This window comes from Phodopus roborovskii, unplaced genomic scaffold (assembly GCF_943737965.1).
Source record: "Phodopus roborovskii unplaced genomic scaffold, PHOROB, whole genome shotgun sequence".
NCBI classification, from domain to species: Eukaryota; Metazoa; Chordata; class Mammalia; order Rodentia; family Cricetidae; genus Phodopus; species Phodopus roborovskii.
In genome coordinates this window covers 33,227,630-33,241,122 of record NW_026126567.1, presented here as the reverse complement: position 1 = coordinate 33,241,122, position 13,493 = coordinate 33,227,630, and the positions used below count along the sequence as shown (strand labels likewise).

Genomic DNA, 13,493 nt, shown 5'->3' with positions numbered 1-13,493 from the left:
AGACTTGGAACCCAGTGTGATGCATTATCATGCAAAGTTGAATGACAGTAATGGAGACCCCTCCTCCTAGGCCCCCAGTTCCTGACAAATCATTTCCCGAAGTCCCGAAATATTTATTTTGCTTTATGATAGAAATGTTTCTCTTTAGTTGCTATGAAATTAAGCCTTTGTAATTGGATTTTGGACTCTTTACTTTATGACTCTGCAAATATGAAATTAACCCCATCCCAAGAAATAATAGAGCAGTCTACATTCTAATGAGATTACCCCCATTTTAGATAATGACCCGGAATTTAATAAATCGAACAAAGCAACAATTAAGGGCAGCCATCTCTCCTCCCCCTCCCAGCCGGAAGAAAGAAAGTGGCCATCTAGGTGACACCCACTGAGAGACACAGATCATGGGTAAAGATTATTGTTGGGTTGATTTTCCTTTAAATATCTGTTGTCACCATTCTTGGGAGGATAGATGGAACTCCTCTTAGACATATTTGGCATAAGGTTGGATACTGGAATTTGCTTCCTATGGGGACCCAGGTTCAGTGCTCAGGCAATTAGCCACCATCTATTAAGTCTTTCTTTTAAATCATCCCTATCCCCTTTGCATTTGCTTTGGCCTGTGCCATGTGACAAACAAAAGAGTTTTCTTCATTCCTTTTGCTTGAAGCCCACCTGGCCATGATCCTGTAGACTGTTTTATGTCAGCATTTATAGGACTTTCTAATGTCTTGGTGACAGGCACAAGATAAAGAGATTTTTACAGACTGATTTTCATGCTTGGACGTGCTGTGTGGATTACCATTTAGGAGGAAGAGGCTTAAACTATTACCTACTTCACAGTTAGAGTGAGTTCCCTGTTTATCTGAAGAGATGCTTCTTAGATGGGGGTGCAAATCCGGGACTCCAGAGATAATGACAGGTATCTGTGACCCTGTCTATACAGACAAGGGCTTTGCCCAGTGTGTACCATGAGTTTCCATAATTACTGAGCATCATCCTTCTGGAGGAAGCTTGCTCTGACCACATATATGTTTGTCTTGAAGGACTGGTCTGGGTCTTTTGTTTTTGAGTACCCAGGTTTCCCTGTTTTTGACTTCCGCCTTTCAAGTTTGGGTTACCATCCTAAGCTGTATCATTAAGCCACGGTATTGGCTCTTAGCCCAAAGTGGGAGTCTCTTTCATTTTTGAACTTTGAACCATATCTCAAGCATCCCAGAGTTGATTCTGAAATGTGTTCCTTTCCATGATTCAGCGCAGCATTACTTTCAAAAAGAATAAAGTATCTCAAACCTCTCTCTTTAATGTACTTCACAAAGGCCATCACTCTCCAAAAACATGCCAGAGATGATGTCTGGCCTTAGATGGGCTCCAGTGCTTGATATCTTAGAAGTTAATGCCCAGGTCTATAGTTTTAAGTATTTCTGTAAACTTGTCCATACCTACTTCATTTCCTCCCTTTTTCTCTTTTCTTTTTTCTCCTTCCCTCCCTCCCTTTCTCCTTCCTTCCCTTTCTCTCTCTGTCTCCCTCCTCCCCCATCCCCATTCTCCTCATCTGTGTATGGAATATGTATTACACACCCTGTACTATGTGTGATGGTTTTCCTTGCCAGGTTTTCCTGTCGATGTATCAGATGTCTCAGCCACCTGGAGGGTGGTAGATTCTGTGTGTACTCTGACCACTTGAGCTGCATTTCCCACACAGGGTATAGGTTGTCTGGTAGCCATGTATCTTGCTCCATGGAAGGTTTGTCCTCCCTTCTGGAAATCCTCATCTTTACAGCCTGCTGCTGGGTAGATTGCCTTTACACTGTCTCTCCTCATGTGGCAGAGCCCTACTGCCCTAATGAGGAGGGAGATGAAGAATAACAAGCTGAGTCTTTACAGTGTCACTACCTGTCTCCTGTACATTGGAGAGAGGTGGCATTCCTCACACAGAGAATTAAATGCAGCTGAATTCTCTTGGGGTGGGCAAGTCTGGTGTGGTTCCTTGTCAAATGGATCCCAGTTCGTTGGCAAGCTGAGACAATTTCCCAGAAGTTGTGTGTGTGTTGGGGGGGGGCTGCAGGCCAGGAGTCAAAACTCATTCTAGAGTAGTGGTTCTCAGCCTTCCTAACCCGCGACCCTTTCATGCAGTTCTTCATGTTGTATTGGCCCCAACCATAAAATTATTTTGTTGCTACAACTGTAATTTTGCTACTGTGATAAATTGTGATGTAAATATCTGATATGTGACTCCCCCAAAGAGGTTGTGACCCACAGAATGAGAACCACTGTGGGGGGAAAAGCATTTACATAAAGATGCTAGCAGGTAGATTGTCCTTCGGAGAAAAGGCACTCACGAACAACCTAAAATAACAACTGAAAAGAACAAGGCTGACATCACAACATTTGAGAACTATCCATCTAGCTTGCCTGGTTTCTGGCGTCTGTGACTAAGAGGGCTGTGCCGGGATGGATGTGTTTATACCGGGCCTTGACCTGCCTGCTGGATTTCACTCATTATGCTTGCTTGTTCTTTCAGTCTCTGCTTCGGATCCTGGAGACGCCTAAGGGCCATGCAGCGTTCCGAGTCTCCAGTGGATTCAATGGGCTGCTGTCCCTGCTTTCTGACCTGGAAGGGTCCCTCCAAGTACCTGTAGTGCCAACATCGGGTGCCGTGTCCCCCGAGCCAGACCCTGGAGCTGGTGTTGCACACCCTTTGTGTGGTGTCTGCTGCACTGCACTTGGACCCAGTGAATGGGTACTTCTTCAGGAGCAACGGGCTCTTTGAGAAACTGGCTGAGGACCTCTGTCTGCTGGGCTGTTTTGGAGCCCCAGAAGAGGAAGGTGACCAGCGACTCTCCTCATCTGATATGAAGGCCAGGCCCTTCGTGGATTTGCTAAGCTGTGCCTTTTCCTCGAGCTGCCCATTCCCACCCAGGGTTCAGAGCTGCCTGCAGATCCTCAGCTTCCCTAGACAGCATGGCCAATGGTACCCTCCACCTCCGCAGAGACCTGATGGAGCCAGCCAGGGCTGGGCAGGAGCCTTCCCTGGATGCTCAAAAGGGAGATGCCAGTGGCCGCCAAGGCAAATTCAAGCAGTGGCCAGACCTGGAGGAGAGGTTAGTACTGGACTAGCTGTTTCTGCTGTGGGTCACCAGTGTGTCTGGGACCCGTTCCTTTTCTATACAGCCACCCCTGTGGGTATAGGGGGTTAGCAGGCCCAGCTACAGACTGGCTGTGCTAGTGGACTCCAAGCTCCTCTATCCTGGGAGCTGGTAGCAAATTTGACTCGAGACAGCATAGGGCTGGATGAGTATTGATTTGTACAAGAGCCTGCAAGGCTTCAGGAGGGAAGAGCAGGCCTCCATGGAGATAGACTTTCTCCTCTGAGATCCTCTATGCTCCTGGAAGTTGTGGGTGCTTACAAGGGGTCTTCTTGAGTGTTCAGGTGACCTTGGCCTCTGTGGCCTTGTCTCTCTCCCAGAGTGCTGCCAGGGGCTTGGCTGAGCCTTTTAATTTTGTTAGGGCACCAACCACAGGGTCCAACCCCAGGGCTGTTCCTTGCCTTTTGTGGCACTCTCATTTTCCCTAGCAAAGACATTCTCCTCCTTCCTACAAGCCATATGGCTTCATGCCTCAGACTTTCGCAAAAGTATTTACCTGCAGAACGTAATTCCACCAAAGCAAAGAATGTGAGAATCCATCCCCACCCATTTTGAATATTAGCTTAAAAACTCTCTTGCAGTGTGTAAAAGATATCATAGTTTACGTATTTTTATTATTCAAAATGTTTTAGTGATGAGAATTCGCTGCACATGAAATTAGGTTCTACAGGAAGCATTTCTTTCAAACATACCATGCCTTCGTCCCAATGTCATTTACCACCCTAAGTATGATGTCTACTGCCCCTCTCTCAATAGCTTCCTTCATTCCTCCCGTGTCCCGTCTGTATTTACATGTCTTTAAGGAATCCTAGGGCCCACAAGTTAGAGAAAGTATAATTCGTCTCTCTGCATATGACTAAGATCATAATATCAGTAGTCGATGATGTCCTCTTTCATTCTACACAAGTGACAAAGACAGGTGACGTTACTATTGTAGTGACGTCTCTTGGGAGACATGACAGTTTGTCCAGAGAAGGTCTCAATTTTCCAGAGGTGAGAGGGATGTGTGTTAAGTCTCCACAGACTGAGACAATCATAAGATGTTTTTGTGTGTGGATAATTTGGTCTATGAATGGGTTTTCTGTTTCTAATAGAATCCTGCTTCTCGCCTGTGGTCCTGAACACACCCAATCGTGCCTAATATTGCATCCCTGCATGCACCAAGGTGTTCACAGTATATTGATTGTCACACCTGATTTGCCTATTTTGTATCTACGTTCATGAGAGCATTTGGTTTTTCATGTTCCTTCCTTAGCTGTTTTTACTGTCCAGGCATAAGTTTGATCATCATCTCTTCTCTAGCACAGTCGGTGTAAAAAAACACTTCTAGACCTTGGCTTTGTGTTAGTGTTTACTGCTAAACCTCTATGAGCCTGGGGTTTCCTGTGGGAACAATTCTTATTGGAGATCAAATTTCTATTTGTTTTGAACTTACCAAGGTAAATTATTGCTCAAGATTACCCCTTTTCATGTATACAAATTTCAATATATTGGAAAAGGTTACTCTTATTTCCTTTCAAATGGGAGGGGTATGTGTCTTCTGTGTTCCCCAGGTTAACTTCGAACTTCTGAGCTCAAGAGAGATTCTGTTTCAGCCTTGTGGGTAGGCAGGAATGCAGGTGTGAGCCAGTGGGCCCTGTTGTCTTAGCATTTGTCCTCTGCCAGGTTGTCCCCATCTCATCCTGGATGTCCCGCCTAGTGATTTCCTTGGCTCTCTCTCCCACAGAATTTTAGACAGAGGTTCCTTTTTAATTTGTCATTTAAGCAATTCAATTTGAACAGCTCTTGACATTTTCTGTTTCTCTTACCTGAATCTTCTAATTTCTTCTGATTTGTCCTTACTACTTTCTCCTTTGTGGCTCATTCTGGAATCTTTTTCTTGCCTCAGATCATTAGGAAATTATCTCAGGCTTCTTTTAAATCTGTGCATTTCTCTGTATCCAATACGGTCGATGTGACATTGCTATGCAGCTCTCTCTGTGTTTCCTGCTTTCCTTGGGATCTGTGCTGGGTCTTTGCATTTGCAGTGCAACAGACCAGCTCATGCTTTGCTGTTCACTTCCACCTCCATGGCCATAAATGTGGTAAATTTTCATAACTACTCCACATGGGCCTGGAAAGAATGCCATCCTCTAAGTGTTAGAACAATGTTCAGGTTTTGATCATTGGGTCAAATTTGTAGTTGTTTTCCCGTATCATTAAATTGTTAAGTCAGCTTGGCATGTCACTTGTCAAGAACAATGCATTAAGAACCAATATTCTGGGGAATATGTATCTACTAATGTTTTATTTTTAATTTGCATACAAAGTAACATGATTCTTATGGCAATTTCATATATAACTTACTTGGGCTGATTCTCCCATACTCCATCTCTTTCCCCATCTCCCTGGTCCATCTCTATATACTTTTCCATCCACACCTTCCCCCTCCTCTTTTACACCTCCTGTGGTCTACAACTTTCCCACTTCCCTCCCTGAAACTCTCCCATCCTTCTCACGGAATCTTCTAGTTCCCTTGCCTCTACTCACACTTGCGCGTGCGCGCGCGCGCACGTGCACACACACACACACACACACACACACACACACACACACACCAGAAACATTTGGCTGAATGAAATTCCATTTTGTACTCGTATCACATTGCCATTTTCTTTTCGTCTGTTGCTAGACATCTAGGCTGATTTAATTCCCTTGCTGTTGTGAATAATGCAGAAGTAAACATGGATGTGCCAGGGTCTCTGTGGTAGGACAAAGTTCTTTGGGAATGTGCAGAAGACTGTGGCATGATGTCAGGCTAGTTCTATCTGTTGTGTTTTGAGAATCCTCTGCATTGATTTCCAGAGTGGTTGCACAAGTTTACACCCCCACAAGCATAATTAAAAGTCCTTCAAATAAGTGCCAGCATTTGTTAACAGGTGTGTGTGTGTGTGTGTGTGTGTGTGTGTGTGTGTGTGTGTGTGTGTGTGTGTGGTGTGTTAGCTATTCTAAATGGGGTCAAATGGAATCCTATAAAAGTTTTAATTTGCATTTCTCCAAAGGTTAAGGATGTTGAACACTTTAAAAAGATACTTGTTGGCACTTTGTATTTCTCATTTTGAGAACCAGCTATTCATTAGGTCATTTTATTGATTGGAAATTTTGTTTCTTTATTGTTTAGTCTTTCAGTTCATGTATTATAGTTAGCAGTCTCTGTCTGAAATACAGCTGGCAGAGTTTTATCCTAGTCTGTAGACTGCCATCTTTTCACTTTGATGATGGTTTCCTTTGCCATAGAGAAGTTCTTTAATTTTAAAGAATCTCATTTGCCAAGTCTTGAAACTATTTTATGTGCTAATAGAGCCCTGCTCACAAAGTCTTGCCTGGACCAATAGCATGTTTTCCTTTAGAAGTTTCAAGTTTCAGATTTTAAATTAAGACATTTAACTTCAAATTGATTATTTTACAGGGTGAGTGATGTGGATGTAATTTTATTCTTATTCAAGTTTATATCCAGTATAAAATGACAAAGTGGAAAGTGGATATTTTGTTATTTTATATTTGACCTATTTTTCTTTGGATCTGAATAGCTGGATTTTTAATTTAACATTTTCCATCTATTAGTATTCAGTGTACAGCCTCCATGCTTAGTATTTTAGTACTGAAGTAATTCAACAGATCTTCTTAAAATGTTTCAAGTTAAATCTTATCTTCATTGCCTTTTCTATTATCCAGAAAGAACCGTAAAGCTTTTAGCACAAGTTTGTGAATTGTATATTAGTGTTGATTTGTTGTTTAGTTCTACTTTACTTCAGTTAACCTCTCAAATCTGTTATCTATTGTTTTATTCAGTTCATTTAGACTTCCTTTATATTTATTTAGACTCTATATATTACTCACACTCTATATTTGGACTATATACTTCCTATATCCCATTCTTCCTTGAATCTGCACCTTTTAATATGTTATTATTTTGTTTTCCCATAGAACACCATTGAAGTTTTTTTCTTTAAGGTCTATTTGTGATAAACTTTCTTAAGTTTAATTAGTCTAAAAAATTCTCTCCTTAATTGTTGGAAGATGGTTTTGCTTGGTATGCACTTTTGGATGAACAGGTTTTTTTTTTCTCCCTTGGAACACATAAAAGGTCCTCTTAACTATTGATTTCAGCTGTGGCTACTAGCTAATTTGCTTTTCTTTGGAAAAATCTTTGCCAGCAGTTTCCTTTGGGTTCTTTAAAGAGCTGTGGTGTTTCTGTTTTGTAGCCTCACTCCATGGCTCCTGGTGAGGATTGTTTTAAAACTTCATTCTGCTTGATTGACATCCACTGAAATTACTGTATCATCAATTCTGCATAGAATTTTTAGTATGCCTTTCTAACTTAAAAAAAAATACACTACAGTGAGGTGGTGGTGGTGCACACCTTAATCCCAGCACTTGGGAGGCAGACGCAGGTCTGTGAGTTTGAGACCAGCCTAGTCTACAAGAGCAAGTTCCAGGACAGGCTCCAAAGCCACAGAGAAACAACAACAACAATGGAAACAACAACACATATTCACTACAGCCTAGTGGTGGTGGTACACATCTTTAATCCCAGTACTTGGGAGGCAGAGGCAGGTGGACTTCTGAGTTTGTGAGCAGCCTGGTCTACAGAATGGGTTGTACGCAAAGGAACCCTGCACATATGTACAGCAGATGTTTGTAACTAAAGTAGATATGGGCCTCACTGTCTCCTCATATCTTCCATGTCTCAGCCACCCTCTCTTTCCAACTCCTCGTCTCTAGGTAGTCTTTCTGGAGTTTATTTTGGTCTCTCTTCCAATTCACCTAGTCTTCTATTAATTGTATCTAATCTTATGCACACCACTAGCTTTTTAGGCTTGGTTTCAAATTTTAAAGGATATAATGAGCTCTCTCTCTCTCTCTCTCTCTCTCTCTCTCTCTCTCTCACACACACACACACACACACACACACACACACTGCTTTGTCTTTTACAAATCAACTTTATGGCCTCATGACCCCTTTCCTTGGCTCACATTTCTGTCTCTTTTATTTCTTCGATCACACAAATCATAATGATTTTGTCTTCTGTGTCTTTTGAGAATCTGATTCCATGTCCGTGGCTGTTGTTGAAGGTTTCCTGCGTGGGTTGTGACTTTTAATTGTGTCTTCTAAGGTCTCCGTGAAAGCCATCTCTCTCTCTGGCTGTCTTGAATTTCTGAAACTATAGAAATGCTTGCTGGAGGTGGTGCTGTCTTATATCAGCCAGGCCTTGTCACACTCCCATGCTCTGCTGTCTTGTCTTTGTGTTGGGGATCACTTACTCTCAGGAAATCCAGATCTCTGTGTTCCAGGGGATGCTCTCAGGAGTAACCTGACCCCACGCAGGGTAACTTGGTGTCCTCATCAGGAAGTCTGTTCACTTTACCAGCTCTTGGAGAGCAAGGCATGTTAGCATCAGAAAACTCAAGCACTGTCCCTAACATCAAGCCTGAGTGTTTATTTTTATTTAATTTCCTCCCACATGCTAGGCTTTTATCAATGAGGAAACCAAGCCTGAGAATGAGGGGCAGCCCAAAGCCACAAGTGAGGGTCAGAGTGTGAACCCAGCTGACTTCCAGAATTTTGTGTGTGTGTGTGTGTGCGCGCGCACGCGCGCACATGCGCCTGCACATACATGCTTTGTGTATGCTCTTTTCCTGCCTTTTCCTGATGTACCATAATAAAGGCGATGGAATGCCAAATCGGGTTCTCACTGTAGCTTGAAGAACATGCTTTAAGGTCAGGTTCTATTCTACAGGGCGCACAGCCGTGCTTCTTTATAGATGGCACCCATGTCTGGTGTCATCCTGGCTTAGTGAGTAATTTTAAGATGTGTTAAGGTTTATGTTCGAAAATAGATCATTTTACTTCAGTAAAACAGATGGTTAGCATTGACCTTTCCTGGTGCTTAAGAATAGGAAGTGGAACCCCAGAGAGGCATGGAGCAGAGGGCAGGACCACAGAAGGCTGGGGATCAGGGGCAGAGAGGCAGGGGGTAGAGGGCAGGGCCTCAGGCAGCCTGGGAATCACAGGCAGGCTATTCATCTTTGGCCCACCCTGACACGGAATCTTCTGGGGCAAGAGGCCTCACTGTTTGCTCTTCTGACGAGCCACCCCACTCTCCTGTGAGTAGAGGAAGAGGCTGTGGGAGCTGGAGTCAGGCTGGCTGTGCACTGTAGTGCTGGGTATGTTTCCTGGAACCACTGTTTGCATCTTCACTTTCTAGACCCGGGAGGAGACCTTGGTGAGCAGAGAGGGTTATGGGAGACGGCAGGGTGTTGGAACCATCACAGCTGCTGCTTTTTGAGCCTGTGTATGCCAGGTGACCTCTTCACAGCAAGGGCTCATTTAATATGTGTAACGTCTACAATTTAAGATTTTTTTTTTTTTCACAAAATGACGTTTTCAGAGAGGTGATTGAGTGGCTAAAGGCACTTTCCACCAAGCCAGATGACTTAAGTTCGATTCCTGGGACTCTCATGATGGAAGGCGAGAACTGACTCCCTCAAGTTTTCTCTGACCTCCGCATGCATGCTACGGCATGTGCCCCCCAATAGATAAATTAAAAACACTCTAGAAAAGATATTTAAAACAACAACAAAGTAGAAGTTACATATTACCTAATCTGAAAGTATAGTTGCCATTTTCAGAGTACACAAAGTGTTTCCTCTATGAGCAAACACACCATATACATTATAGGAACAATATACACAAGACACATATGCTATACACATCACACACCATATCCATGCATCTCACACACACACACACACACACACCACTGCACATCACAGAACTCAGCTATTGAAAGACTTGTGGGCACACACCCCCACGAGTAGCTGTGCTTGTGATGTTGATCAGCTGACCTTGCTGAAGATGCTAGGCGCTAGATGCTGTTGTCTGGGAGGGATTATGTGCTCCTCAGCAGCCAGCACAATGCAGTGGACATCGGTGGAGTAGGGAGAGGAATGTGGCTCCTGGGTCCTTACCCCATCCTCACACGGGGTTACAGAGTCACTGTCTGTGGCCATTCTAGAGTTCAGAAGGAAGCCCTTTCCAATCAGGGATCGCCCTCTCCTTCCTGGTTCATGCCTTACCTAGTTAGTCTTTGTTCTCTTCAGCCTGACCAGGCTGTTGAAGCGGATTTTGATTCCTTATGTCTGCCAAAGTTGCAGTCCCAAACACTGTGGCTGAGCTTAAGTTGTGGCTGTAGTTTGTGTTCATAAAGAGGACATTCTATTTTCAATGGCGCTTTGGCAAGCATCAGGCAATGGAAAGGTTTCCATGGGCGCTCTTCAGGGCAGAGCAGTCTCTTGTCTTGTCTTCCTTTGTTGTTGGTCATCTTGTAGCTTTGTCCTAATCATTACTGCTCCAATAGTGTTTCCCCTTAAGGATATAAAATCTCTCTCTCTCTCTCTCTCTCTCTCTCTGTCTCTCTCTCTCTCTCTCTCTGTGTGTGTACATGCGCACATGTGTGTTATCAATGCATGTTCTCATATCTGGGCACACACAATGATTTGGGGCCAGAGATTGACAGAGTGTTGCTTCCTCTGTCACTCTTGTATCCTGAAGCAGGGTCTTTTACGTGACCATAGAGCACATTAGTCAGCTTACTCAGGGACCTCCTGTGTCTACCTCCTGAGTGCTGTGATCACAGGTGGACCCCATGAGTTCTGGGGATTCAGTCCCGATCCACACTTACATGTGCAACAAGTGCTCTACCCACTGAGCAATCTCCCCAGGCCAGGGCTATATATTTAACATCAGTTTAGGTATTGTCAGTGATTGATGTGGGTTTGGTGGCTGAGCTAGGTAACGTTGGCCTTTGAAAGGTAAACATACAACCTTTCAACCTGGAAGTCTCTAGAGCTTACCTGACCCCTAGCCTTATTTGGAATCTCACAGTTATGTTCCCTGCTAAGCTACACATACACCCTTCCCTCTATCTACCCAGTGCCATTCTTCACATAGTGTCTGTCACCTGGACAACAGCTTCTTATGTCTCACACCCCAACTTAGATGTCACTCCTCCCGGACGCTTCCACTGGCTGCCTGGCCCTCACCACAGACCCAGTCAGGTCCTGGTGTCAATCACTTGCATGGAGCTGCTTGAGAGCGCAGCTCTGAAGTTGGGGTTTAGGAATCTGATTTCATTTTTTATTCATTTTAAGATTAATTTGCTTTTAATCATGTGTGTGTGTGTGTGTGTGTGTGCACGCATATGCGCATATGCGCCAGAGGCACAGGATCCCCTTGGCTGGAGTTACAGCCAGTTGTAAACTGCTGACTTGGGTGTCAGGAATTGAACTCAGGTCTTCTGTAAGAACATCAATCATTCTTACTTAGTGAACTGTCTCTCCAGCTCCAAGAATCAGATGTTTAGAAATCCTGCTGTGATTAGTAAGCAAAGAAGAGTTGAGAACTTCTGCCCCTGAGGCTGTGTCTTAGTGTCTTTTTAAAAATACCTTATGTATGTTCTAATTTTTAATAAGGTGAAATTCACATTATCAGGTGAACAGTCCAGGGGTATTTCATGTATTCACAATATCAGGTGATGACTTTCTGTATATAGATCTCAAATATTTTCATCACCCCCAAGTTGTACCCATACACCTACTGTTATGAAAAAGCTCGTGGGGAAACTTGAGTGGGGGCCCTTGGCAAAGGATTCCATGGCAGGAGAGGTTGACTGAGGCGGAGGACAAACATGGCAGGCAGACAGAGCTTTATGAGAAGTTTTATCAGAAAGGGAAGGGGGCAGGGGGAGAGAAAAGAGGTCAAGAGGGACAGAGAAAAAGAGACACAGAGACAGAGAAAGGACAGAAGAGAAGATGGAGACAGGAAAAGTCCTGTTTGCCCCAGGGGAACAAGACAGGGTTTCTTTGTCCTGCAACTAGCTCTGTCAACCAGGCTGGCCTGGAACTCACAGAGATCCGCCTGCCTCTGCCTCCGGAGTGCAAGTGCTGGGATTAAGGGTATATGCCACCAATGCCCTGCACGGGGGTCTGACTTTTAAAGGGGTCCTTTGCCCCTGAATGCAGACTATGCAACCATGGAACCCTAGGCTGACCAGGGCACTGCCTGAGTGCATTCTGCCAACTGACAGGGGCAGGCCAGAATAATGCCTGAATCCTTACTCCTACCTTCCTTATTCCTTTTCTTAGCCCTTGGGCAGCCAACAGTCTGCTTTCTGGCTCTGTGGTTTTATCTATTCTGGTTATGAAGCAGAACAGAAAAATATAGGTGGGCCTTTCTTTTGATCTGGCTTCTTTCACAATAAGCTAATGTTTTTGAAGTTCATTCATGTCCTAATGGAATGCAAAGTACTTATTCCTTCCTATTGGATGAATAAATACTATGCCATTGTGTATACACACCAAGGTTTGGCTATCTATGAAGGTGTTAACATTAGATTGCTTCCACCTTTTGGCCATTGTAAACAGTGTTTTTTTGAGTATTTATATTTGAGTTCATATGTTCACTTTTTTGACAATATACTTTGGAAGAAATGCTGGGTCAGATGGTGAGGTGCCAGCTGTGTTTCCCACAGTGTCTGAGACAGCTCCACCTCCCTTCAGTGGTCTATGAGGGTTCCAGTTCTCTGTATGCTTGCCCATATTTGTGGCCTGTTAAAGCGATGGCCATTCTAGTGTGTGTACTCAACACAATTTTGATTTTGATCTCCCCAATGGCTAATTACACTGAGTATCTTTTCTGTCGTTCATTGGATATCTGTGTATTCTTTGGAGAAAATTCAACTTCAGACCATGGGTTGTAGAAACCACAGACGTTTTTTGTTGAGTTATTTAAGTTAGTATTTATTGCAGATATTAGATTGTTATCAAATATATTATTTGTAAATATTTTCCCCGTTCTATAGGTTTTCCTTTCATGTTTTAGTTATGACTTTTGATGTACAAAGTATTTTAATTTTCGTCAAGTCCTTTGTTTGTTTGTCGTTTCCCTTTTCTTTCTTCTTGTGGTTGTGTTACCTTCACATTTTCTTCTAAAAGTTTTATGATTTCACTTCCCCTTCTGCGTGAAGCAGAGTATAAGTCTTGTCTTTCACATGTGGCCATCCAGGTTTTCCAGCACAATTTGTTGAAGAGTCCATCCATGATGGGGGTTGAAAACCAGGTAGCCATAGATGGTCAAGCTTATTTCTGCATCTTTAACCCTGTCTCACTATTTTCTGTGTCTGTTTTCATGGTAACACCACATTGTTTTGATTACTGTAGCTTTGCTGTAAGTTTTACACTGAGCAAGGTGAGATATCCACCTTGCTTCTTCTCTTGTAAAGAGTGATTTTGGTGCTTAGAGTCACT

The 13,493-nt window shown here is 43.5% G+C and overlaps 1 protein-coding gene across 1 annotated transcript in view; it reads left to right on the top strand.

The window, feature by feature from the left end:
* Wdfy4 (WDFY family member 4) overlaps positions 1–13,493 on the top strand; it is a 232,615-nt gene that overhangs the window by 47,339 nt on the left and 171,783 nt on the right. The window contains 3 exon segments of the mRNA XM_051202497.1: positions 2,522–2,662; positions 2,664–2,951; positions 2,953–3,101. Of these exon segments, the coding sequence (XP_051058454.1) occupies positions 2,522–2,662; positions 2,664–2,951; positions 2,953–3,101 (578 nt within the window).